Below are 27,215 nucleotides of genomic sequence, written 5' to 3' on the forward strand. Positions count from 1 at the left end.
AATACCTCATTTCTTTTTGGCACTGAATAATAATTCGTTGTCTGGGTGGTTTATTTAACCATTCACCTACTGAAGGACATCGATTGCCTCCACGTTTTGGTAATATGAATAAAGCTGCTGTAAACGTCTGTGTGCAGGTTATTCTGTGGATGCAATCTTGCAACTGTTTGTGGGCTCTCTGTTCTGTTCCATTGACATATTTGTCTATTTTTTCGTTAATACCACCACATTGTCTTGGTTACTACTGTAGTTTTTATAGTAAGTCTTGAAGTTGAGTAGTGTCAGTCCTCCAACTTTGTTCTTCTTCTTCAATGTTGAGTTGGATATTATGGGTCTTTGGCCTTTCTATATAAATTTTAGAATTAGTTTGTCAATATCCATAAAATAACTTGTTGGAATTTTGATTGGGATTGCATTGAATCTACAGATATAAGTTGGGAATAAGTGACATCTTGACAGTATTGAGTTTCTCTTTCTGTGAACGTGGAATATCTCTCCATTTACTTAGTTCTTTGATTTCATTCATTAGTTTTGTAGTTTTCTTCCTTGTACATATTTTGTTCGATACCTTAGTACAGTTGACCCTTGAACAGTGTCGGGGTTAGGGGTGGCAACCCTCCACTAAATTGAAAATCCACATACAATTTATAGTCAGGGCCTTCCCTGGTGGCACAGTGGTTAAGAATCTGCCTGCCAATGCGGGGACATGGGTTTGAGCCCTGGTCTGGGAAGATCCCACATGCCGTGGAGCAGCTAAGCTTGTGCGCCACAACTACTGAAGCCCGCACACCCTAGAGCCTGCAAGGCACAACTACTGAGACCGTGAGCCACAACTACTGAAGCCTGCGCACTCTAGGGCCCACGTGCTGCAACTACTGAGCCTACGTGCTGCAGCTACTGAAGCCTGTGTGCCTAGAGCCTATGCTCCACAACAAGAGAAGCCACCGCAATGAGAAGCCCACGCACTGCTACAGAGTGGCCCCCACTGGCCACAACTAGAGAGAAGTCCCACGCGTAGCAACGAAGACCCAATGCAGCCAGAAGATAAATAAATAAAATAAAATTACTTTAAAAAAATTTATAGTCAGCCCTCTGTATACGCTGTTCTTTTGCACACACGGTTCTGCATCTGTAGGTTTAGCCAACCACAGACTGTAGAGTACTGTAGTATTTACTATTGAAAAAAAATCCAAATGTAAGTGGATCCACAGAGTTCAAACCTGTGTTGTTCAAGGTTCAACTGTATTTCATTTTTAGGGGTGCTAATGTAAATGGCATTATGTTTTTAATTTCACATTCCACTTGTTCATTGCTGGTGTATAGGAAAGAAATTGACTTTTGTATATTAACCTTTATCCTGTAACCTAGCTATAATTGTTTAAGAGTGTTTTTGTTGACTTTTTCAGATTTTCTACATAGATGATTTTGTCATCTGTGAACAAAGATGGTTTTGTTTCTTCCCAATCTGTATACCTTTTATTTCCTTTTCTTGTCTTATTGCTTAGCTAAGACTTCCAGAACGATGTTAAAAAGGAGAGGTGGGAGAGGACGTCCTTGCCTTGTACCTGATGTTAGTGGGAAAGTTTCTCATTAAGTATAATTTTAACTATAGGTTTTTTTTAATAGATACTCTTTATCAAGTTGAAGAAGTTCCACTCTTATTTCTAGTTTATTGAGAGTTTTTACCAGCTATAGGAGTTGGGTTTTTTTAAATGTTTTTTCTGCATTTATTGATGTGATCAAGTGATTTTTCTTCTTAAGCCTATCGATAGGATTACTTTAATTGATTTTTGAATGTTGAACCAGCATTGCATACCTGGGATGAATCCCACTTGATTGTGGTGTATATACAGTGTTGGATTCAATTTGCGTACATTTTATTGAGGATTTTTGCATCTGTGTTCACGAGAGATATTGGCCTGTATTTTTCTTTACTTGTGATGTTTTTGTCTGGTTTTGGTATTAAGGTGATGCTGGCCTCAGAATGAGTTAAGAAATATTCCCTCTTCTTCCATCCTCTGAAAGAGATTATAGAGAATTGGTATAATTTCTTTTTTTTTTTCTAAATTATTTATTTATTTATTTATTTATGGTTGTGTTGGGTCTTCGTTTCTGTGCGAGGGCTTTCTCTAGTTGCGGCAAGCGGGGGCCACTCTTCATCGCGGTGCGCGGGCCTCTCACTATCGCAGCCTCTCTTGTTGCGGAGCACAGGCTCCAGACGCGCAGGCTCAGTAATTGTGGCTCACGTGCCTAGCTGCTCCGCGGCATGTGGGATCTTCCCAGACCAGGGCTCGAACCTGTGTCCCCTGCATTGGCAGGCAGATTCTCAACCACTGCACCACCAGGGAAGCCCGGTATAATTTCTTCCATAAATCTTTGGTAGAATTCACCAGTGAACCTGTCTGGGTCCAGTGCTTTCTGTTTTTGGAGGTTATTAAGTATTGTTTGAATTTCTTTCTAGATAACAGACCTATTCGGGTTGTCTATTTCTTCTTGTGTAGGTTTTTTTTTTTTTTTTTTTTTTTTTCCTTGCCTCTCAACACCCAAATCTCAGCAGATTTACTGAACTTACTTGGAAAGAAGATGGTTGGGGAAGAGGCAGACTTTTTTAGGGAGTTTTTTTCCCCATGCATTGTAACAACAGATATTTATTTTTCTGATTCTACAATCTATAGGAGCATTGTAGTAAATGTGGAAAAAGAGGAAGAGAAAAAGAATATTTAAATCACCCATAAGATGACCGCCAAATAATAACCATTTTAGATTAAGCCTCATCATTTTGGTACCATCTTTTCCTGTTACTTTTTAACTAAATAAGTATTTCTTTTTTTTTTTTTTTTCACACACACACACACACACACTGTATTTTATTTTTACAAGAGATAAATAGACTGAAACCAAGCATTGTACATGGATGACCACAGCAAAGGCAACAATGATTGCAATTACCAAACATGAAACACACTCATACTATGTCATAATATTGACATTCAGTCCAGTAATCCTCCACTGTAACAGCTCCTTTACTTTGCAATGAAAATTGATTTGTATATTCTTTGCCTCTGCGTCCTTGTGGGATTTTTTTTTTTTAATTCAGACAGAAAGTCACAAAAATTATACTCATCCTCATCAGTTCACTCAGTCCCATGTAATTAATTTTTTTTTCCATCTTGGTCTTTTGTTAGCACTTTTATGAGTTCATCAGTTTTTCATTAGAGTTCTGAAAATGCTTATTCATTCAGTTCAGCAGTACAGTCAGTTACCAGAAACCTGTACTTGTCAGAGTCTTTTCCATGAATTTCTTGAAAATGAAACCCTTTTATAGGAACATATTTGCAAAATCATCAGAGTACACCCAGAACTGTATGTAAATGACAAAAGACTTAAAAATGACCACGGTTAAAGTTTTGATGAAAGTTCATAATAATGCAGTTGACAAGAAAATTAGATTGTGTAGGTTTTGACAGCTTGTGTCTTTCAAGGAATTGGTGGGCATAGAGTTGTTCCTAGTATTCCTTTATTTATCCTTTTAATGTCCATGGCATCTGTAGTGATGTTCTCTTTTATTAGTTAGCCTGGCTAGAGGCTTATCAATTTTATTGAATTTTTCAAAGAACCAAGATAAAATGAATGGAATTCTTTACTGTAAAACTTCTCTGATCCGTTAATATGGTGGTATTTGTTAATCTCTAAGTTGGAAGGGATATAATACACAGCATTTACCTTCCCCCAGATTTACTTCTTTATTTACTGGTGTGTAAGTACCTTGCTCAAGTAAGTAGAAACTGTAAACGGAACTCCCTTGTCTATTAAATGGAAGTCTTTGTAAAATGCACTTCAAATGCCTTTACTTTCTTAAAGTGGCATGCTGAATTTGATAAGCTTTCTTTTTTTTTTTCAACTTTGATATTTTTTTATTGACATATAGTTGATTTACAGTGTTGTTAATTTCTGCTATACGGCAGAGTGATTGAGTTTTACAGATATATATTCTTTTTTCCATTATGGTTTATCATAGGATATTGAATATAGTTCTTTGTTCTATACAGTAGGACCTTGTTGTTTATCCATTCTGTATATAAAAGATTAACTTTCTTGGGAATTCCCTGGTGGTCCAGTGGTAGGACTTCGCACTCTCACTGCTGAGGGCCCAGGGTTCAGTCCCTGGTCGGGGAACTGAGAGCCTGCAAGCTGTAGCAGGGCGGCCAAAAAAAAAAAAAAAATAGAATAAAATTTGTTAAAAAAGATTAGCTTTCTTTTTGATGCCTTTTTGAAGTAGATTATATTTAGATTTGCATAGTTTAATGTTACATTTCTTTATCCTTGCATATATTTGATCAGTGTTATTTTTAGATGATCGATTACTAATATTTCTGGTTCAAGGGTATATTGTCCCTGGGGACAGTAATTTTTATTTTCGATTTATCTTTTTCTTATTTTATATAGGAAACAAAACCACATAAGACAAACAGAACTTCGTGAATTATTATGTAGTAAACTCTGTTGTCATCACAGTATGGTCAGGAAATAGAACTTCTATCAGCTAGCCAGTATTTTGTAATAACTGTAAATAGAGTGTAACCTTTAAAAATTGTATATACAAAAAGGCTTTTAGGGCAAAATATATTAGAAAATAATACTAGTAAATAAAAAAATATTGGCTTACTGTGCAAAAAAAAAATCTGTCAGCCATCTTGAAAGTACCTCCCAATTACAGGTTCCTTTCCTTCCCTCAAAAAATGACTTTTAACATTTGTAGTAATCACTTCCTGCATTTAAAAATGTTTCCTCAGTCACATGTGCATTCTTAGACACCAAGGTTTAGTCTTGCTCATAAAAAAAAAATTGGTGGTGTTTTTAGAAAGTATTTTGATGATGTGCCATTGTACCTCCCATGTTTATATCGTCAGAGTAGAAAAAAATTTAATAACTAAGTTCTCTGATGCTTGAAAGACTGGAAAGACTTGATGTAGTGACATCAATTGTATTTCAGGGTGTCCTGATGTCGGAAGAAGAAGTGTTTGAACTTGTTCCCGACGATGAGCGACAGTGTTCAGCATGCAGAACCACCTGTTTTCTCTCTGCTCTCACGTGCGCCTGTAATCCTGAGCGGCTCGTGTGTCTCTACCATCCAACTGATCTGTGCCCCTGCCCCATGCAGAAAAAATGTCTCAGGTATCCAGAAGTTTCTTGTAAAACTTCTGTTACCGTCATTTAAAATTAATGTCAGTACTGTCCTTTGTAAAGCCCTTCCCTGTGTTTGGACTGGTAACCTCTTGTCTGTTTGCCTCCTTGCTTGAGGACCAGCCCATTAAAGTTGGCCCTAAACTTGGCACCTAAAGTTAGTTGTTTTATCAAGTTGATTTCACATGTTCCTTGTCTCTCCCTGAATTAAAACTCGGTGGGCTTCTTAGATTTTCTCTTTATGTATATACCAAAACCCCGTTCCCCTGGCCATTTTACTTTCCTTAAGCTGATTGTATGTAAATTTTAATTTATTTTCAAGTTGTTGGTTTTTGGAAGTTTTTATTTTCTTGTGTGGTGTTTTTTTTTTTTTAGATATCGCTACCCATTAGAGGACCTCCCTTCTCTGCTGTATGGTGTGAAAGTCAGGGCACAGTCCTATGACACTTGGGTCAGTCGTGTTACAGAAGCATTATCTGCCAACTTCAACCACAAGAAAGGTTAAGTTTCTTCCTTTTTTAAGCATACACTGAAATGGTTGTCACTTTGAAAGAGGCATTGTTTTGTTTTATGTGTTTTTCCTCCAGGAAGGAAAAACCCTAGGCTTCATATGAGATTTGAGACTAATGGGTTGGTTCACTACAGAATTAATTTCCTGTTTGAGAATCTTCTTTTAAGTGAAAAAGTTGATGTAAAATGGGACAAATAGCTAACTTGCAGTAGATGTATCGTATATTTTGGGGAACCCCATTGTTACCAGTGGACTAACATTAAAGGCTTATTGAGAAAGAGAAATTGTCTATAAGGATTAGAAACGAGCACCTGGTCATAAGCTTTTATTGTAGTGGTGAGATTTTCACAGCTGTGGTGTGTTTCTGCTAATTGGTTGGTGAATGGTTTTTAATTTTCTGTGGTCATAGTATATGGCTTTTTATTTATTTTTACAGATTTGATTGAATTACGAGTAATGCTGGAAGATGCTGAGGATAGGAAATATCCAGAAAATGATCTCTTTCGAAAACTCAGGGATGCTGTAAAAGAAGCTGAGACCTGTGCTTCTGTGGCTCAGCTGCTTCTGAGCAAAAAGCAGAAGCACAGGTAAGACTAAGAAGAGCTGAGTTCTCCGGTGGTTTTCTGTTTTGTTTTGTTTTGACCAGAATAAAGGCAAAGTCTTAACTGGCCTGTGAGGCCCTGCCCTGTCTTTTGAGGCCGTGTTCTCCCTCCCCCAGTAATGCCCTAACCTTGTTTCCTACTGGCCTCCCTTCTTTCTTGCTCCACCCTGAACCCTTTTCCTCTGTTCTTCGTATACACCAGTGTCTTCCTGCTTAGGGCCTTCACGCTTGCTCTTGGCTCTGCTTGGAGTTCTCTTCCCCTGATACCCAGGTGGCTTATTCCCTCACCTCTTTCAAGTCTTTTTCAGACGTTGCATTCTTGGAGAGGCCTTCTCTGATAACCTCTGTAAAACTGCAGCCTTTTTATTCTTCTTTCCTGCTTTGTTTTTCTCCTGTCCCTGTCACCTCCTGATAGACGAATTTACTTATATATTATCTCCTTCTTCCTTTCCCAACCCCACTAGAAGGTATGCTAGGATAGAATGTTGGGGATTTTCATCCTTTTTCTTATTGCTGTGCTTTGAAGCATGCCTGGCACAGCGTAGGTGTGTACTAAGCATTTGTAAATAAACGATACTACAGGCTGAAGGCAGGTGGCAGCAACGAGTAACCTGGGTGCCGGGGAGGCTGCTGTTACGGAGCTGGAAGTATGTGCCCTTAATTTCATGTAATTCACGTGTGTTTTAATTCCCTGTGGTATTGTTTCTTAGTAATTCCAACACGTCTCGTGTATCTGAATGCCTTTTTCTATAGCAGTTCACATTGGGTCTCTAATTGCTTTATATGTTTTTTTATATTCTATTTTATCAGAGAACTTTTCTTAGCAACATTGATCAGTGACTCTTCACCTGTCATTGGGTCACTGACCCCCTTGGAGGATCTGGCGAAAGCTTAGAGACCCTTTTCTTAGAAAAATGCACATACTGACATAGTTTTGAATCAGTTTCTGAGGGTTTATAGTCTCCTAAGCCAGGTTTTAAAGGTCTTTGTTCTACATCTTAAGTTTCTTGAGGTAGAAGATTTAGTTTTATCAGTGAACTTAACATTTTACTGTGAGGAATTTATTAAATGTTTGAAATGTTTAATACTTGTGAGATTGGAGGAACTGTAACTTTGAGTCATTACCCGAAGAGCTAAACACTTAATTTGGAAGTGATCACCATTGCAATGAAATCCCTCAAACACTAGTATTCTGGGATTTCTTGGGTTAGAATTCTAAAGAGACTAGAAGCCCCTTTGATATGGGAATGACTGTGAATTTTTCTTACTTACGTCTCAATATTATTTCACATCAGGCAGAGCCCAGATAGTGGGAGGACTCGGACCAAACTGACAGTGGAAGAGTTGAAGGCCTTTGTCCAACAGCTTTTTAGTCTTCCATGTGTCATCAGCCAAGCTCGACAAGTAAAGGTGGAGTATCACATTCTTTTTTGGGTAATATCCTTTGTAGTATGGGCTCCTGTTTTGGGTAAAGAGAATAGTGTGTCTAGATTCGTTTTTTTGTTCTTTCGTTTCTTTTCTCAAATAAGTGCTGCTATTTAAGGTTTTTTAGTAGGCAATAAGAATCTCTTGGCTTCATTCTTAGTCCTTGATTCCCCCTTTAAAATTCTGGAACTAAGGCTAGTTTAGAATATTTTTTTCTATATTAATTTTAAGCCAGAACCTCCATTTAACATAGATGTAATTGAAATGTAAAAAATTAGTTAAAGGAATCTGAATGTATCAGTGATTACTAGTTCATGAACTTTTAAAAATGCAGAACTCTGAAATTACCAGGGCCCTCATGGTTTAATGAATATGTAAAATCTCAAAAGTATCAAATACCTGAATCTGCATAGTTAGTAATCTTTTGATAGTTTGTGGTGTGTTTTTGTGATTTGGCGATGGCTGTGTATCTAAAATGGTTTTTACAAAGATTATCAACCGTGAAGTCCAGTATCAGTTGTGTTGTTTTAACCCCATGTCATAAGAGTGTTTTGCTAGTTGACCATGCTTTCCTTCCTGAGAGACTTTCTTTTCTAAACATCTGACACCATACTCTCTGGTTTTCTTAGGTTCACAATTCACAGTTCCTTCTCTTTAGGGAAGCTGTTTGATTTCTCTTTGGCTTGGCTTCTAAGTTTGGAGTATATTGGGAGTCTTGGCCCTTTCTTTAATATCTTCTTTGATGACGTTAAATATCACCTATGTCCAGCTGATTCCCAGCTCTGACTGCCTTTCTTCTTTTCTGCAGACTTCGTACATCCAGTTGCATACTCTGCATTTGCCTTTGGCAGACTAAAAGACATCTTAAAAGCCTTCTAATGAATCAAAATTCTTGATTCCTTTGTTTCCCTTATGCACCACATTCCGTCTCTAAACAGGTGTTCCTATTGTATTATTTCCAAAACGTCTCCCAGAGTGAACTGTGAGTCATCACCTCCACTGCTTCAGTTAGGCTCTGAACCACTGGAATCTGCCGCTTAGGTTACTGCAACAACTTCTTAACTGGTCTCTGTTCTTCTGCTCTTGTCCCCGACAGTTTATTTTTTATTCAGTAGCCAGAGTGATTATGTAATAAAATAGGAATAAAATCATACCACTTCCATGTGGTTAAAATCCTCCCAGTGGTTCCCCAAAGCCATTCAAATGAAATCCAAACTCATTGTAATTAATCTACAAGGCACTATGTAATCTGACCTCTGCTTATTCCTTAACTACTTTCTCCTGCTTCCACTTTGCTCCCCATCAGCCACTTAGGAGCCAGACACAAGCTCGTTCCTCTTTAAAAGCTTTTGCAGTGATCATTTGCCCTGCCTGAACTGCTCTCTTCCGGGTCTCCATGCGGTTCCCTCCTCTACCTCCTCATTTTAGTTTTGGTTCATCTGTCTTTTGTGACCTTCATTGCAAAGTAATATGCCCCTCCGCCCCAATCCCCTCTAATCACTTTTGTATTACATTGTATTGTATTGCCCTATTTGATTTTCATAGCACTTAAAACTAACCGAAACATTTTATTCATGTCTTCACTGTCTGGCCACTTATATTGAAATATGTGTTCCTTGAAGACAAGGACTTTGTATTTTTGTTTAATGGTGTATGCCTAGAATAGTGCCTGTAACTAAGTCAGCAGTCATTAAATATTTTTTGAGTGAATTAATCATATTTAAAAGTAGGAGTATGTAATTACAGAGAAACATATTTTTGCCTTTATCATATCTGTTTGGTGCTATGATGCTGAGATTATTAGATAGTCTAGAATTCGGTAGTTTGCCTGAACTGTATGTATTCCATACTCATTTTGTATCTTTTAAGTTTGTTTTTTATTTTTTTTCTTTTGATCTTTTCAGAATCTACTGGATGATGTGGAAGAGTTTCATGAACGTGCTCAGGAGGCCATGATGGATGAAACCCCAGATTCTTCCAAACTGCAGATGTTGATAGATATGGGCTCTGGTCTCTACGTGGAGCTACCTGAGTTAGCCCGACTAAAGCAAGAGCTACAGCAGGCTCGATGGTTGGATGAAGTACGACTGACCCTGTCAGATCCACAACAGGTCACTTTGGATGTCATGAAGAAATTGATAGACTCTGGGGTGGGGTTGGCACCCCACCATGCCGTGGAGAAAGCAATGGCTGAGCTTCAGGAGCTCCTTACGGTCTCTGAGCGATGGGAAGAAAAGGCTAAGGTCTGCCTGCAGGCAAGGTGAACACATATGTTGGTGACTGTCACGTCTTTAATAACTAGGTTAGAGAGTGGAAAGGGAGGGGGAACATGAGGGTCTTAATTAAATGTTTTGTGCCTTCCCTGGCTGGTCACTAAGTTACCAGATTGGGCTGCATCCAGACAGTTTCCAGTATTGTGTGCACACTGTGTGCAGAGTACTTGTTTTAATAAGAGCTCTTCCATTACTGATACTCTAGTTAGGCGCTAAGAAATATAAAGCTGTGTTGGAGTATGTTGTTAACTGAGAGGTCCAGAAAAATGCTAGAAGGATTCAGAGGAGGAGAGGTCATTGTTAGCCTGGGTGGTCAGAAGAGACGCTTGAGAGAAAGGTAAGAACTTACATAGAGCCTTGAAGAATGAGTGGGATTGAAGTGGAAGGGGAGGTAAGAGAAATATCCTAAGCTAAGCTTAAGGAATGTGTAGGATGTGCTCAGGTGACAAAAGTGAAGTGGTCTTTACATGAGTGGGGGATTCATGCAGGAAAGTAGAGGGAGATGAGAATCAGGCAGGAGAGTGTGAGGTATTAGCATTGGCACCCATTGGACTTGTGAGATTGAAGTAAAGCGTCCATCAGTTTGACTGTAGTGCTCTTTATGAAAGTATTTTTTCAGCACCTAAGATTAGTATGTATGTAATTTCCTTTGTGAGGATGAGGAAACTGGGACGCTTACAGAGATCACATAGTTGTCAAATAACAGCACAAATTTAAAGCCTTTTCCACGTCATTCCAAAGTCTCCATGTACTTAATTACTTTGCCAGTCACTTATTTTGGATGCATTTGATAGGCTTTCCCTTAGATGATTTAATCAACACAGTTCTGTTCAGCCAAGAAAAGGCTCCATGTGTGCTGGATATTTTGCTCTCCAGATGCCACTGAGAATTCGTAATAAAGTTGGTAGCTTTTCCTATCTGAAACGTTCAAATTACTCTCTGTCTTCAGATTCATGATAGTTCTAGGAGGTGGGAGCATATTAAATGGGAAAAGTTAAATAACTTTGGAATGCAGACTATGATTTGCTGTACCTGATACAACTGACAGTAGTCTACTGAGTGAAATTTTATTGGTAGTAGTACTTGAAAATTTTCTTTTTCCCATTTTCCTACATTTAACCAGTTTTAGTGATTTTTGCCTCCAGAATGCCTTTTGAATCTCTCTTCTTCACCTCCACTGTCACTGACCTAGTTACAGAACTGTTACGTTTTCTCTTGATCTTTGCAATTCAGTGAGTATTTATGGAGTACCTACTACACTCCAGGTGCTGTTTCTAAGTGCTGTGGAGGCCATAGGGAAAAGACACACAAGGTCCCTGCTCTGAAATAGAGCCGACGTAGTGGGGAGAGACAGGTGAATAAGTGAATGAGTGAGCAAATTTCAGATAGTGTCGTGAAGAGAATAAAGTTGGTAAAGAGAGGACTGATGGGGTTGGTGGGGATAGTGGGAAGGTGAATCCTCCCTTTTCTAGCTCCTGTTGAGTTGTCTTTCTGAAACGCATACTTCGTATTCTTCATCTCTTAGCATTGGTTCACTGCTCACCATTCCTTTCTGGATATCTTCCTCCTTTGTCTTTGACCATCTCTCACTGCCTCTTTCAGAATGGCTTTCCTCAAGATTCTGGCCTAGACCACTTCTCACTCTTTACACCTCCTTGGAAATTTCATCTAATTTCTTGTCTCCATTTACCATCTTTATACTGATTAACTCCAAATTCTCATCTGTAACATAGATTTTTTTTTATAGATATCATCTGCCTGTTAGATAATTCCACAGGATGTCCCATCGGTACCTCAAATTCCCCATATTCAGAATTACCCTTGTTAATTCCTTCCCGTGTTCTTTCCCTTTGTTCCTGTTTTCTTTGACTTATACCCTCTTTCACTCATTGGAACAAGCCAGAACTTTGGAAATTAACTTTGACCCCACCCTTCTATTTCTTTGCCGTCAGACTCAGTTAACTACCAAGTCATGCTGATTATATTTCCTCAGTGTTTTTCACTTTCATTCTTTTTCTCTGGACTGTTGTTACAGATGGCTTGGATCACAGCACCAGGTTCTATCTATGACCTCACCCCTCTGTAAGCCATTGTCCGCACTGAAACTAGTATTTTCCTAAAATACAGGTGTGACTGTTTGACTCCCTTGCTTAAAGCCCTTCACTGTTTCCCATTCCCCTTGGGATGAAGTTCACATTTCCTTAACCTGACTTATAAGGCCATCTGTAATCTAGCCCTTTGCTTAAATATCTACCCTCACCCCTTGCCATCCTCCCTCTTGCATTCTGTGTTCTAAACATAGTGCTTCCTACCCCCGGTTCTTCAGACCTGCCGTGTTCTGTCTTGTCTCTGAACCTTTGCACATGTTTATTTTATTCCCCTGTGGAACACTCTTGCCCTCTGCCCACCCCTTGTGGCGCACCTCCACCACCCCTACCCAGTGTCTGGTCCCAGCTTTCCTGACTAGTTCCTATTCAGAAAGGGTAAGCGAGCTTAGAGGTCACTTCTGGGAATTCTTCCTTCACTGCCAAGTCAATTAAGTCCCCCTACTGTATATTCTGATAGGATCTTTACTTTCCTTTAGCATTGCACTTACAGTGTATCGTAACTTTTTATTAATAATCACCTCCCCCCAGATGAAAAAGTTTCTGAGGCAAGGACCCTGTCACTCTTGTGCATTCATCATCCCTGGGACCTAGCACAATGCCCAGCACACAGCAGGACTCACGGATGGTCAGACTGTTTCCACGCTCAGTAGCTTCCTGTTGCTCACATGGCAAAGCTCACGACTCTCAGGGGTTTTCAGTCCACGTCTGTCTTTCCTGCCAAGTTCCCCTGCTTCTTGCTTTTACTCCTGCCCCACCTCCCATTCTCACCATCCCCCATCTTAAACTTATTTTTAACTTATTTTTAAATTTTTTTCCATGTCTTTGTTCATTATATTCCTGTTGTTTTTCCTTTAACCCTTCATTTGACCAAATTATACTTCTTCTTTAAGGCCTAATTCAAAACCCTTCTCAACTCTCCCAGACAGAATTAATTACTGCTTCCGGTGGTAGTGAACCTATAGTAATTTGTTCTTAGTTCCCAGTACAAATATCATTCTTACCTTGTGTTTTGATGAGTTGAGGATAAGGTCTATGTTTTTTTCATCTTTGTGTAACAAGATGTTAATGAAAGTAGTTGAATTAAATGTACTTGGTCAACGTTAATGGATTTCTAGACTACTGCTTTCTACATAGCTGTTTAATATGCATCTGACAATTTCAGATATTGTGGAGAACTAAAGTAGAAGTAATTTACTGAAAAAAAGAGCATGGGCTCTGAGATTCATTCTGAGTCAGTGTTTCATGTGTGCCATTTACTACTTTAAATGACTTTGGGGAAAATAATTGATGTACTTTGACTTAAACTTTTCTTGTCTGTAAAATAGAAATAGAGGTAATACCTGTTTTGCCTCCCTTATAGGATTATGGTAAGAATTAAGTGAAGTCATGTGTATGAAAGTTCATTACACATTCTAAAATGTTATTTAAGTGTTGGTAGTAGTAGTTTGACTTTTCCTCATGCATCCACCCTATTTCTGTGTTTTTTAAGACCACGGCACAGTGTGGCAAATTTAGAAAGCATCGTGAATGAAGCTAAGAACATTCCAGCCTTTCTACCCAATGTGTTGTCCCTGAAAGAAGCCTTACAAAAGGCTCGAGAATGGACAACTAAAGTGGAAGCTATTCAGGTAAAGAGCCTTTTGAATTGTCCTACCATTCAGGTAATGCTGTCTCATAGATGAATCCTTTAAGCCTTTAATTCTTTGGAATAGAATAACTGTACTAAAATAATTATGTACTTAAAATTCACTTGTTTTTCCATCTGATTTTTATTTCAAAATATATATTACCTGTTTAAACTTTACTTGTTTCTGTTGACTCCCTGCTATGAAAGATGACAGAATTAGCCATTTAGTTAATGCTTAGCGGTAGGAGTTTATTTCCTGCTGTGTTCTTTGACTTTTTTGCCATGTACACCAATTACTTTTTTTTTAAATTGAAGTATAGTTAATTTACAGTGTTGTGCTAGTTTCAAGTGTACAGCAAAGTGATTCACTTATACATACATTTGTATTCTTTCTCAGATTCTTTTCCATTATAGGTTAGTACAAGATATTGAGTATAGTTCCCTGTGCTATACAGTAGGTCCTTGTTGTTTACTTATTTTATATATAGTAGTGTGTATATGTTAATCCCAAACTCCTAATTTATTCCCCCCACCCCACCCTGCTGTCCCCCAACTACTTTTAAAATAAGTGGCAGAAAAAGAAAATCAACATTTACTGAACCCCACAATACTCTTGGTACTATTCTGGTTGTTTGGGAGCAGAAATGTCAGGGAAGGGTGTAAAGACAGAACCCTGGACCTCAAAATTGCATATTCTAGTTGGCGAGACATATATCATACATCTGTAGTTCAAAACAATGAGTTAAGTGTTGGATAGAGATGAAAGTGTGCTTGAATACGTAATTTTTCTTCTGAATTACAAAACCGTTAAGCAGCATTTACCGTATTGAGTATGTAAATACTGTTTATTGTAGAACTACACTGAAAGAAAAAGGAAGCCAATTCTCCCCCTAAACCGCTGCCCTTAGAAAGAGTATTCTAAGTGTCAAGTTCTAATGACTTCTCTTTTACTTTCTTTTCAGTTGACTTTTTCTGAGACCTGCTTAACTGCTACTCTTTCTGTTCTGTTTTCTAAAATTACCTATTTTCATCAGGACAGCTCCTCTGTTTGTTTCATCTTCGGCCTATTTCAGGCAGTTGGTTGTTCTCAGATGACTGGTAATCCTTAGTTGGCTGCTTGTGATTGAAGGACCGAGCCTGCAAGTAGAGGTAGCTGTCATGGTTTTCCTGTGTGATTATAGAGGACTGTTCCTCACCAAGCTCTTCCCTTCAGTGGGAGGACTGGCTTGTCAGCTCTAAGAGAGTGGACAGCTTCTGCTGCCCTTTAGGGTACATCACCTGGAAGAGGCTGTCTGTGTCTGGGCTTAGCCAGAAGGTATTCTATAGTCAGATGGCTGTAGTTGGGCACAAAAGGGGGTAGTAGTAAATATGATATTTCTTGAGCCTATCTGTATCTGAGCTTTCTTTTCTCTTTCAATTATTCTCTTCTCTGTCTATTCTTATCCTAGTACCATAGTGATTTAATGATACCATTATAATATCTCTTATGGCTAGAACCTTCTCGTTATTCTTTTTAAAAATTGGACTTAAGTTTCTGGTCTTTCTGTTTCATTGTAACTTCTAAAATGGATATATAGGCAAATATGTCAGTTAATACGTGGGAAGTAACTATTGGAATGTCAGTTTAGCACGAAACACTATGCCTTTCCTTCATAGCTTCTGAATAGTGATGAATGTTACAGGGATATACGCAGTTTCTTATAGGAAAGGTTATGTATTCTGTCTGCTGGGGGATTGATGCACTCTGAGGTGTCACGCTGAATTATTGTCTACAGGCTGCCAACCTACTACTTCTGATATTCTTGCCAAGTCCCTGGAATGGATTACTCGTTGACCCTCATTTCCTGTAATGATTCAATTATTTAGTAAATTTAAAGCAGTATAAATTCGAAAAACAATAATTACTTCATTACGTGGAAATATTGAAACATTGTGACTTAGAAGGAAAATATCCATTCTTGTTTGTGTTTGTAGGACATAAAATGGAGGTGGTTATCAGAACTAAAATACTGCTCTGTAGTAGTTGGAAAAATTGTGAAAGACTTTGAAACAGGCAGAAGAGATTACTGATGTCCTTTCTGTAGAATGGTGGATGTTGTTTGGCGAACCATCCAGGATTATTTGATTCTAGGAGTGTATGCCTTAGACTTTCTTTGACCAAGCTATTTTACAACTCTCTCAATTGTTTAAAAATGATAGTAATGTGAATGAATTAGTCTGTAGAAAAGCAATTAAATTTGTAAGGAACAAATGATTTTCCACACTGTAGAAAAGATGATTCCATTGACCGGTATGATATTAAATACCTGTTTCCATCTACTAGCAAATTCCTTTCCTCATTCCTAATTGCATTTATATATGTTTGTTTTTAGATTGTCCTTTGAACTAGTTTTTACATCTTACTGGGTCCCTTGTTAATTAATGAAACAAAAATCTTTGACAATGTGAATTTATGCAAACTTTTTTTAGAGGACGTTGGAAGGCTCTATTAATTCAAGAGATATTGATACAGTTAGGTTCAAAGAATAATATTTAATGAAAAAATCAATGCTAAAGTCTTTGTGAGGTCTACCAACAATATATTGCCAGACTTCCTAAGAGATTGCAAATTGTGTAAGGATGCCCTTTGTTCTCCAGAGTGGCAGCAATTATGCTTACTTGGAGCAGCTGGAAAGCTTATCTGCTAAAGGCCGCCCTCTCCCTGTGCGTCTTGATGCCTTGCCCCAGGTGGAGTCACAAGTGGCGGCAGCACGGGCCTGGAGAGAACGGACTGGGAGGACCTTTCTTAAGAAGAATTCCAGCCACACGTTGCTCCAGGTGAGGGGCGGTTTACTTTATGTGCGTGCACTTCAGCACCCTCATCAGAAGTTGCTGATTTAATACCTGACGTGAGGGTTGTTTTCAGTTTATCTGGTCATGGTTACACAGGTGATTCCTTTTTGGCTAATATCAGATGTTGACCAGTAATCTGGAGCCTTGGGCAGACTTGTTTCCACTTCATCTAATACTATGTCTAGAAAAAGAAGTCAGCCTGATCTTATCTCTGCTGTTATAATGGACCCTGTCACTGAAAGATCTTATTTCTCAGAGGCACAAATTAAAAAAAAAATCTTTTTTAATTGAAGTATAGTTGATTTACAATGTTGTGTTAGTTTCTGGTGTATAGCAAAGTGATTCAGTTATACATATATATTCTAAATTTATTGATTGATTGATGGCTGCACTGGGTCTTCGTTGCTGCGTGCGGGGTTTTCTCTAGTTGTGGCGAGCGGGGACTACTCTTCACTGTGGTGTGCTGGCTTCTCATTGCGGTGGCTTCTCTTGTTGCGGAGCACAGGCTCTAGGCATGCAGACTTCAGTAGTTGTGGCTCACGGGCTCAGTAGTTGTGGCTCGTGGGCTCTAGAGTGCAGGCTCAGTAGTTGTGGCGCACCGGCTTAGTTGCTCTGCGGCACGTGGTATCTTCCTGGACCAGGAATCAAACCTGTGTCCCCTGCATTGGCAGGCAGATTCTTAACCACTGCCCCACCAGGGAAGTCCCACAAGTATATATTCTTTTTCAGATTCTTTTCCATTATAGGTTATTACAAGATGCTGAATATAGTTCCCTGTGCTGTACAGTAGGACCTTGTTGTTTATCTATTTTATATATAGGTAGTAGTATCTGTTAATCCCAAGCTCCTAATTTATCCCTCCCCCCAACTTTTCCCTTTGGTAACCATAGGTTTGTTTTCTATGTTTGTGAGTCTGTGTCTGTCTTGTAAATAAGTTCATTTGTATCATTTTTTTAGATTCCACATAGACGTGATATCATAACATTTGTCTTTCTCTGTCTTTCTTCACTTAGTATGATAATCTCTAGGTCCATCCGTGTTGCAGCAAATGGCATTATTTCATTCTTTTTTATGGCTGAGTAATATTCCATTGTATATATGTACCACATCTTCTTCACCCATTCCTGTTGATGGACACTTAGGTTGCTTCCATGTCTTGGCTATTGTGAATAGCGAGAAAAACAAATTTCAATACTCATTACCCTTTTCGTGTTGAACAGTTGAACATAGTAGTTAAGAGCATTACTTACTTACTTTGGAGTAAGATATTTTCATGTTTGAGGACTGGCTTCCTAGTGCTAACCCTGTGTCTGTGGGCAAGCTGTTGCCTTTCTGAACTGGTTTCCCTCGTTTGTACAGTGCCGATAATACCACCTACTTCAGAGGCTTGTTGGGAGTTTTGAATAAGATAATGCATATGAAGTTCATAAGAATGTGTCTAGGACATGTGAGTGGTCAGTAAATGGTTCATTTTATTATTTTCAGTTTTGAGATTTTTTTTTTTAAACCAGAGCTCCATATTTGGTTTTATTTTTGTAGGTGCTTAGTCCCCGAACTGACATCGGTATTTATGGGAGTGGAAAAAATAGAAGGAAAAAAGTAAAAGAACTAATAGAAAAAGAAAAAGAAAAGGATCTGGACCTTGAACCTCTGAGTGATCTGGAGGAGGGATTGGAGGAAACCAGAGATACAGCCACAGTGGTAAGAAATTATGTAGTGCATCTTGAATTTGCTTGGTGAATACAGAATTCTGTGAAGATATTAGCAGAATCACTGTTTTTTATGTTCTTAACTATTTTTAGTTTTGTGTACTTTATCTTTGGCTTTATGGTTATACATATTTCACATCTTTTTTAATATTTGGAATCAAAGTATATAAAAAGTTTACTGTTCTCTCTCCCTAACATTGTCTTTTCCATCTCTCTTCTTTATTGTTATTTTAATAGTCATCTAATACTCCATCGGATTATCAATAATTTGCTGAACACTTTTCTGATATTGACCATTTTTGTTGTTGCTAGGTGTTCGCTGTTACGGATAATAGCAAAGTGAACTTCTTTGTATAGCCTTTTCCTTTTTTCAAATCATTTTCCTACACTTGACTCTTAGGAATGGGATTACTGGGCTAAAATTTCAGAGCATTTGGTGCTTAGTGCTATTGTGCTTTTCAAAGGACTTATACCAGCTGACTGACAGCAGCTGCTATTTGCAGTGTCTACCTCTTTTAGTAGCATTCAGTAGTATAGTGAGTGTGCAATAAGATGTTTGTAGCTAATTAAAATTATGGGTTTTATTGGAGAGTAGGAGGAATATGTTACAATTACAGGGAGACTGAGGAAGTAGAAAATAAAATGAGTTTGGGCAATATGTAGTAGTAGTGAATCGCGTATACTAAGTGACTTCATATGGCTCTTTCTGCCTACAAATGATCCTGTTTTGAGGCCGATGGAAATAATTTCTTGTTAGAGAGCCTGCCTAATAAGTTAGTCTTGCCAGAAAAATAGCACTGGAAATTATTTCAGAATTGCTTCAAAGCTACCAGAGTTTAAAAAGAAAATGCCTTGACAATATTCATAATAATTAAATTTTGTTTTTATATACTTTTTTGAAATGAGTTACATAAAACCTTGTTATAATTAGTCATCAGGCTTTGTTATTCTTCTTCTACATAAGTTGGAAAGTCCCAGAAAGAAATAAAAATTGATTTGTATCTAACTTTCCCCCAGAGAATGAATTACAAGGGGATGAGGAGTCAGTATTGATTGAATGTTTATCTTGTGCCAGGCACCAAGTTAGGCACTTCCATATGTTACTTAATCCTTAAAACAGCAAAAAGAGGTTAGTAGTATTCTCATTTTTCGGAAAACTGAGATTCAGAAAACTTGTAACCCGGATCAGGAGTCTATTAAGTGCAAGAGCCAGGCCTCATACCAAGGCTGCTTGATTTCAAGGCATACCATCTTTCTACTGCACCCTATAGAAGAATTAAAAAGTACTCTACTGATGTGAATTGTGAATACTTGTGAATTTTGCAGATGAGGAATGTTTGCACAGAAACTGTCATGCTGCCCCAAATTTTAAGAAATTATTGATTTTTTTTTTAAAAAAGGACAATGCTTTGGACTTCCCTGGCGGTCCAGTGGTTAAGACTCTGTGTATCCAGTGCAGGGGGGCGGGTTCGATCCCTGGTCGGGGAACTAAGATCCGACATGCTGTGCGGTGTGACCAAAAAAAAAAAAAAAATAGACAGTACTCTGTCCCCGTGAGGATACAACATGGAGGTGATCCCTTAGCCTTGAAGATTTGGTACTTTTGGAGTATTTTGCAGTGACTCCCTTCAATTAAATGTTTGTTGTACACAGGTGGCAGTTTTCAAAGAACGGGAGCAAAAAGAGATTGAAGCCATGCATTCCCTCAGAGCAGCCAACCTAGCAAAGATGACAATGGTAGACCGCATAGAAGAAGTAAAATTTTGCATTTGCCGCAAGACAGCGAGTGGGTTTATGCTCCAGTGTGAGCTCTGCAAAGACTGGTTTCATAACAGCTGTGTTCCTCTTCCTAAGTCAAGTTCCCAGAAGAAAGGGTCTAGCTGGCAGGCTAAAGAAGTAAAATTCCTTTGCCCTCTCTGTATGCGGTCTCGAAGACCGAGGCTAGAGACTATTCTGTCCCTCCTGGTATCCCTTCAGAAGTTGCCTGTACGGCTGCCTGAAGGAGAGGCTCTTCAGTGTCTGACAGAACGTGCAATGAGTTGGCAGGACAGGGCCCGGCAAGCCCTGGCCACAGGTGAGCTGTCCTCTGCCCTGGCCAAGCTCTCTGTGTTGAGCCAGCGGATGGTGGAGCAGGCAGCTCGGGAGAAAACTGAAAAGATCATCAGCGCAGAGCTCCAAAAAGCCGCTGCCAATCCAGACTTACAGGCAAGTTTAGAATTTCCTTTTTTTTCCTGTTTCATGGGATAATATTTGTCAGTGTGTAAGTAGTAAATCAAATCTATCTTACCAGTAGATTAGGAAAATAACAGTAAGTTGCCATCAACTGTATTATGCATAATTTCCTCTTTGCATGTACACCCATAGGATTTTCTTTGGGTATATACGTAAGGATGTTTCAGTGAAGTATTACCTGGAAATATCATTCGGGTGGACCTTAGCGTTATAATCAAACAATTTGATCTGTACTAAGTGTTGAATTCTGTTAGCCAGTTTGCAAGTTCGTTACGTTGTGGTGGTCTTAAGCATACATTAATTACTCATGTTTTTTTAGTGTTACGCTGCTCACCTTGGGATTGCTTGTTGTTTAGGGACACTTACCTAGTTTCCAGCAGTCCGCCTTTAACCGGGTGGCGAGCAGCGTATCTTCTTCCCCTCGGCAGACGGTGGACTATGATGATGAAGAGACAGACTCCGACGCGGACATTCGGGAGGCGTACGGCTACGACACGAAGGTAATCACAGGGACAGGCTGCGTGCCTGCGTACTCGATCGCTGAGTTTGTTAAAAAAGCTGTTCAACGCTGGTGTCTGAAGCCTGAAAGTGGAAGAGAAAGCTAGTCATCTATCTATCCTGAGTTTATGGTGATAGCAGTTTTTCAGTGCTCCGAAAAAAATATAGATTGATGAAACTCAATTTTTTTTTTAAAGGATGGAATTTTAAAAAATCTGTATTTATTTTCCTCACCTTGTAACCCCCTGTGGCTTAGAGGGACTAGAAAAATTATACATTTAAGTTATTGAAAACTTTCGTGGCTGATTTCATTGTTTTTTCCTTTGGGTTGTTAAAGTCTCTGTAGTTTTAAGAATCCCATTCTAGCTTTGCTTCGAGTCTTTTTCTCTGATCTCCTATCTGAATGGTGCTAGACAGCATGTCATATTCAGGGATGGGTTATACTTGGGCCCATGGTTCGAATTTGTGGAGTTACAGTCACAGTTAGAACAAAGTATTTGCCCTCAATATGATTGTTTTGATAATGACACCACACTGGGATGAAGGGAAGGTTTTGGCAGGGTTTTGTGTTGGATCCTTTTGGCCTTTTATTGTTGTTTTGTGTCAGGCCCAAGACCTTTGTCTTTTGTCTAGTAATAACATCATGATCTAGGCAGACACTCTGCCAGCTTACAGTTAATCTCTTGATCTGTTTTGTATTATTCTTTGTTGAGCTAATGTTTAGCATCTATGTCTGTAACCGGGGAGTTCGTACTCTGATGTATGAAAAAACTAGGGTGCATTCTTTTCCCAGTCTGTTCACTGTCTTTTCCTTTGTCTTTTCAGCATACTAGGTAAGCTCATTCTTAGAGCATGAATACCATCAGCATTAGAACTCCTGGGATATAAAGTTAAACCATCCATCATAGATGCTTGTAAATTACCCGCTGGAAAATGTTTTTCTCAAGATAAAAATGGATCAAGGGGATGCTTTAATGAGGGAATTTTTAAAAATTACATGAATTAAAGACTTGAGAAAAGTTGAAATTTGAATTAGCATTTAAAATAAGGTTCTAAGTGACTTCCCTGGTGGCGCAGTGGTTAAGAATCCACCTGCCAGTGCAGGGGACACGGGTTCGAGCCCTGGTCCGGGAAGATCCTACATGTTGCGGAGCAACTAAGCCCGTGTGCCACAACTACTGAGCCTGTGCTCTAGAGCCCATGAGCCACAACTACTGAGCCCACATGCCACAACTACTGAAGCCTGCATGCTCCAGGGCCCGTGCTCTGCAACAAAGAGAAGCCACTGCAATGAGAAGCCTGCACACGGCAAGAAAGAGTAGCCCCTGCTCGCAGCAACTAGAGAAAGCCCGTGCGCAGCAACGAAGACCCAACGCAGCCAAAAATAAAATTAATTAAAAAAATAATAATAATAAGGTTCCTAAGCACCTTGTTATCCTTGTGGTGAATGACCATCTTTATTTATAAAGTTGGTAGAATGACCAGGAGCAGCTGAAAGGGAATGCTGCCCACTCCACATATAAGTTAGCCAGCACTAGAACTGCCTGTTTGCCGTGGCTTAGAGGCCCTCAGTACCTGGGTGGTTATCTTTCTAGCACATTAGGTATCAACCAGTACTCTAGAAATGCTATACAGGATGGACTCTGCTTGGAGGCAGATTGGTAACCTATGAAAACAAAACATCACAAGTATTACATGATTTCAGGGCTAGGGATCAAAGCAGTGGTTGATACTGTTGTATGGAGTAGTCCTTTGTTTGCAAAATATATATGGGGGTCTTAGCTTACAGTCGGAGGAGAGGGTGTTGGCAAGGTAGAAAAATAAGATTATGGATTTTATAATGTTAGCAGTGTATTTGACAGCTTAGGACAGTGGAAGAATGGTGGCAAGACATGGTAATTCAAGGTCAAATTTACCTTGACGGCGGTGTCTTTGCACTAAAAAAATTATACTCTTGAGGATTTTCCTATAGCGTAAGCACCAATTGTGTAATGAAAATCTTACTTGCCAGTTTATTTGCAGTTGGCTTGGTGATTTTTCCCTTTATATGATCGCCCCTGCTTGTGACCATGAAATCATCCTTAAAATAGTTCAAATTTAATATCTTTGCTAGGATGAAGAGCCCCTGCTGGTTTAGGAAGAAGAGTAAGTAATTATAAAGAAAAATCAGTCATTTGATCTTAGTTATCATAGCATTGAAATGTTTAAAACAGTTTGTGCTTTGCATTGTTTGATTACTTCATTTTGCATGTGATACCCTGTGATCACTAAAATAATCTGAGCCAGCAATTCAAGAAACTCGTTAGTTAGGAAAATATATATTTAATGAAACAAAGTCTGTCACAGACGTTTTGTGATTGTGTCTGGGATAACCTTTCAGATATTCATATGATTATTTCCTTTTAAGGCATAGTGTTTACCTTTACTGGAACTGTCTATCCATATTACAGTTTATATTTTTCAAATTCATACATGTGTAGAATTACACACCAGAAAGGAGGGTATAAAATAGTAGTAGGTATTATCTCCCAGGAAGTTCTTTTTTTATCCTGGTAATTGCTGAATTTACAGAAAGCCAAGTTAAGCAGTTGGATTCTTTCATTTTTTTTTCCTCTCTATGCTTGTTAATACTTGGGTGGCTTGAGCTTTGGTGGAAATACAGTAAGTCCCCTATATACGAACCTTCAAGTTGCAAACTTTGAAAGATGTGAACATGCATTTGCATATCCAGTCACCTAAGTTTGTTCACGTGTGTGGCATACATTGTCACGTGTGTGACAGCTAAGCCCACGCATGGGCTTAGTTGCTCTGCGGCATGTGGGATCTACAAGTGGTTGTGCTTTTGTGTACTTTACTGTATAGTACTGTATAGAGTACAGTAGTACAGTATCTTTATTTCAAGCCCAGGATGTCCAGAAGCAAGCATAAAAGCTGGTACTACTGTACTTCTCAAGGTACTGTATTTTAAAAAGGTACTGTAGGGGACTTCCCTGGTGGCGCAGTGGTTAAGAATCCGCCTGCCAATGCAGGGGACACGGGTTCGAGCCCTGTTCCGGGAAGATCCCACATGCCGCGGAGCAACTAAGCCCGTGTGCCACAACTACTGAGCCCGTGCACCACAACTACTGAAGCCCACGTGCCTAGAGCCCGTGCTCCGCAACAAGAGAAGCCACCGCAGTGAGAAGCACGGGCACCGCAACAAAGGGTGGCCCCCGCTCGCCGCAACTGGAGAGGGCCCGCGCGCAGCAACGAAGACCCAACGCAGCCAAAAATAAATAAATAAAATAAATAAAATTTAAAAAAATAAAAAAATAAAAAGGTACTGTAAGATTAAAAATTTTTGTGTGTGTGTTTGTTTTTTATGTATTTGTGTGAAAAGTGTTATAAACCTATTACAGTACAGTACTATGTAGCCGATTGTGTTAGTTGGGTACCTAGGCTAACTTTGTTGGACTTACGAACAAATTGGACTTAGGAAGGTGCTCTCGGAACAGAACTTGTTTGTATGTAGGGGACTTACTATAGAGTAGATTTTGTCTGCGACTTTAGTCCTGCTAATATCAGATGAGGTGCAGTGACAGATCTGTGTGTGAAACACATTTCTCACTGAGAAGCCATTCCTCCTTTCTTGCATATTTGCCATTAGTGGGACTGAACTGTAATTTTCCTTCTTAGGAAGAGTAATTTGTTTAAGCTTGCTGTTATCAGTTGTTTTACCTTCAGCCTATCTGTGTCTTTATACTTAAAATGTATCTTTTGTAGACAGCACATGTGGTAGGGTTCTTTTTGGTGTGTCATTCTGCATATATATGCGTTTGTAAAATATATAGTTAAATCTTGGTTTTTAGGCAGTATTACAATCTCTGTCTTTTAATTGGGGGTGTTCATTTACATTTAATGTAATTGTTGACATGGTTGAATTTAAGTTGACCATCTTTATTTTTCATTTTTTTCTGTTCTTGTTCCTCTGTTGCTTTTTCCTGCCTTCTTTCGGGTTAATTGACAATTTTTTTTTTTTTTTTTTGGCTGCGTTTGGTCTTCGTTGCTGCACGCGGGCTTTCTCTAGTTGGGGTGAGCGGGGGCTGCTCTTCGTTGTGGTGCACGGGCTTCTCATTGCGGTGGTTTCTCTTTGTTGCTGAGCACAGGCTCTAGGCGCAAAGGCTTCAGTAGTTGTGGCATGCGGGCTAGTAGTTGTGGCTCATGGGCTCGGTAGTTGTGGTGCACGGGCTTAGCTGCTCCGCAGTATGTGGGATCTTCCCGGAACAGGGCTCGAACCTGTGTCCCCTGCATTGGCAGGCGGATTCTTAACCACTGCGCCACCAGGGAAGTCCCGACAATTTTTTTAAGGTTTCATTTTATTTCCTTTATTGGCTTCTTACCTATACCCCTTTTTATTTTTTTCAGTGATTGCTCTGGGGCTAACAGTGCCTCTTTAACTTACCAAAGTCAATGAGTACTTCTTCATATTTCATACTTCACCCTGGGGAAGTAATTTTTTTTTAATTTATTTTTACCTATTTTTACTTTCCATCATTATTTTCTATGTATCTATCTATCTATTTATTTATTTATGGCTGCGTTGGATCTTCATTGCTGCATGCGGGCTTTCTCTAGTTGCAGCGAGCGGGGGCTACTCTTCGTTGCGGTGCATGGGCTTCTCATTGTGGTGGCTTCTCTTTGTTGCGGAGCACAGGCTCTAGGCGTGTGGGTTTCAGTAGTTGTGGCACGGGCTCTAGAGTGCAGGCTGAGTACTTGTGGCGCATGGGCTTAGTTGCTCCGTGGCATGTGGGATCTTCCTGGACCAGGGCTCAAACCCGTGTCCCCTGCATTGGCAAGCGGATTCTTAACCACTGTGCCACCAGGGAAGTCCTCAAACATTATTTTCTGATCACTTTCCTTCCTAGTTTGGAAGCTTAACAGAAAGTTTCCTGCATGAGTTACGATGAAATGAGTAGAGTCAAGGTTAGAAAAAAAACGTTGCAGTCAGTGAGATGACGCATCTGGGGACTGCAGTAGGCGAGTACTTAAAGTACTCTCCTATCTGTTGCCTTTTAAGACTTAAATTCTTCAATAGGAAATAAGACTTACATGAACTGCGCTGTTCCTAAATTCTCAGTGAGTGACACTGTCTTCCAGAATCTTCTTATGAAACCTTGTAAGTATCCTGTTTAATTAAGGATAGGCTCGTGATAACAATAGACCTTCCTCTCATGCACCCTGCAAAGAAAATCAGGTGTTGCATTAGTCATTGAGCTGTTGTCTCTCGTCTCCTAAGCTACTCATTTGTACTCTGCTTGGTGATGGTAGGTCTGGGACTCTACACCAGGGCTTGGTAAACTTTTTCTGTAAAGTAATATATGTATATATTAGCATAAATTATATGTAGTGATATTCTATAGATATATAACGTAAAGTAAATATTTTGCGCTTTGCAAGCCATATTTGGTCTCTGTTACACCTTCTCCTTTTTTTTTTTTTTTTTAAAATAACAACTCTTTAAAAATGTAAAAACTATTCTTAGCTCACACTCCAAACAAAAAAATAGGCAGCCAACTGGGTTTGGCCCGCAGGCTGTAGTTTGCCAACCCCAGCTCTACACATTTATCCTTTGCCTGCTGCCCTCCCCCTCCCCCCGCCAACAAAGGGCATTAGAGAAAATTAAAAGGCCTGCACAGTGAGAAGGGAGTTGATCCTTCCCCTGTTTTATTCTCCACTCCTGTCATCATTGAAGTACAATTGTTTTTCGTTTTTTGGGGGGTTTTGTTTGATTTTTGTTTTTGTTTTTTTACCCTGGCAGTGGCAACTGGTTCCAATTTCTAGTTGATGTTTTTTTCACACTCCAGAAGCCAGCCACATCGTGTTCTATTAGAGATAGCAGAACCGGCACTTCCTCCTCAGAGGTCTGGGTCCCAACTCTGCAGGCCCCTTCTCTGAGCTTCTTGGTTCTAATAACCCCACTTCTTTTCTCTGTTACCTCAACCCTTAGAGATGGCAACTCTTTTCTTGCAGTTATCTTAGTGTTACTTTGGTGTTTCTGTTTTGCCTTTTCAAGACTTTAATGTACATTTAATGAGTTCACTTTATTAAATTCTCCTTGTTGAACTTCTTGTGATTTCTGTCTCCCTGATTGCACTGTGACCGTTGAAGCTGTACTTGTGGGTTATTCTCCCCTAACTACAGGGGAGGATTGTCTGAGCCCTAATTAGACTTGTCAG

At 39.3% G+C, this 27,215-nt stretch overlaps 1 protein-coding gene across 10 annotated transcripts in view; it reads left to right on the forward strand.

Moving 5' to 3' along the window:
* Window positions 1–27,215, forward strand: part of KDM5A (lysine demethylase 5A) — an 87,013-nt gene that overhangs the window by 37,977 nt on the left and 21,821 nt on the right. For 7 of the 10 annotated variants that reach the window (XM_082349049.1, XM_082349052.1, XM_082349053.1 and 4 more), the window contains 10 exons: window positions 4,994–5,175; window positions 5,560–5,684; window positions 6,132–6,282; window positions 7,592–7,706; window positions 9,626–9,981; window positions 13,592–13,730; window positions 16,367–16,546; window positions 18,101–18,262; window positions 19,924–20,475; window positions 20,859–21,002. In XM_082349049.1, the coding sequence (XP_082205175.1) occupies window positions 4,994–5,175; window positions 5,560–5,684; window positions 6,132–6,282; window positions 7,592–7,706; window positions 9,626–9,981; window positions 13,592–13,730; window positions 16,367–16,546; window positions 18,101–18,262; window positions 19,924–20,475; window positions 20,859–21,002 (2,106 nt within the window). Of the gene's footprint in view, window positions 1–4,993; window positions 5,176–5,559; window positions 5,685–6,131; window positions 6,283–7,591; window positions 7,707–9,625; window positions 9,982–13,591; window positions 13,731–16,366; window positions 16,547–18,100; window positions 18,263–19,923; window positions 20,476–20,858; window positions 21,003–21,825; window positions 24,319–27,215 lie in introns of those variants that run through there. The other 3 variants (XM_082349048.1, XM_082349050.1, XM_082349054.1) reach the window with 3 other exon arrangements.

This window comes from Balaenoptera borealis (assembly GCF_965194805.1).
Source record: "Balaenoptera borealis genome assembly, chromosome: 13".
NCBI classification, from domain to species: domain Eukaryota; kingdom Metazoa; phylum Chordata; class Mammalia; order Artiodactyla; family Balaenopteridae; genus Balaenoptera; species Balaenoptera borealis.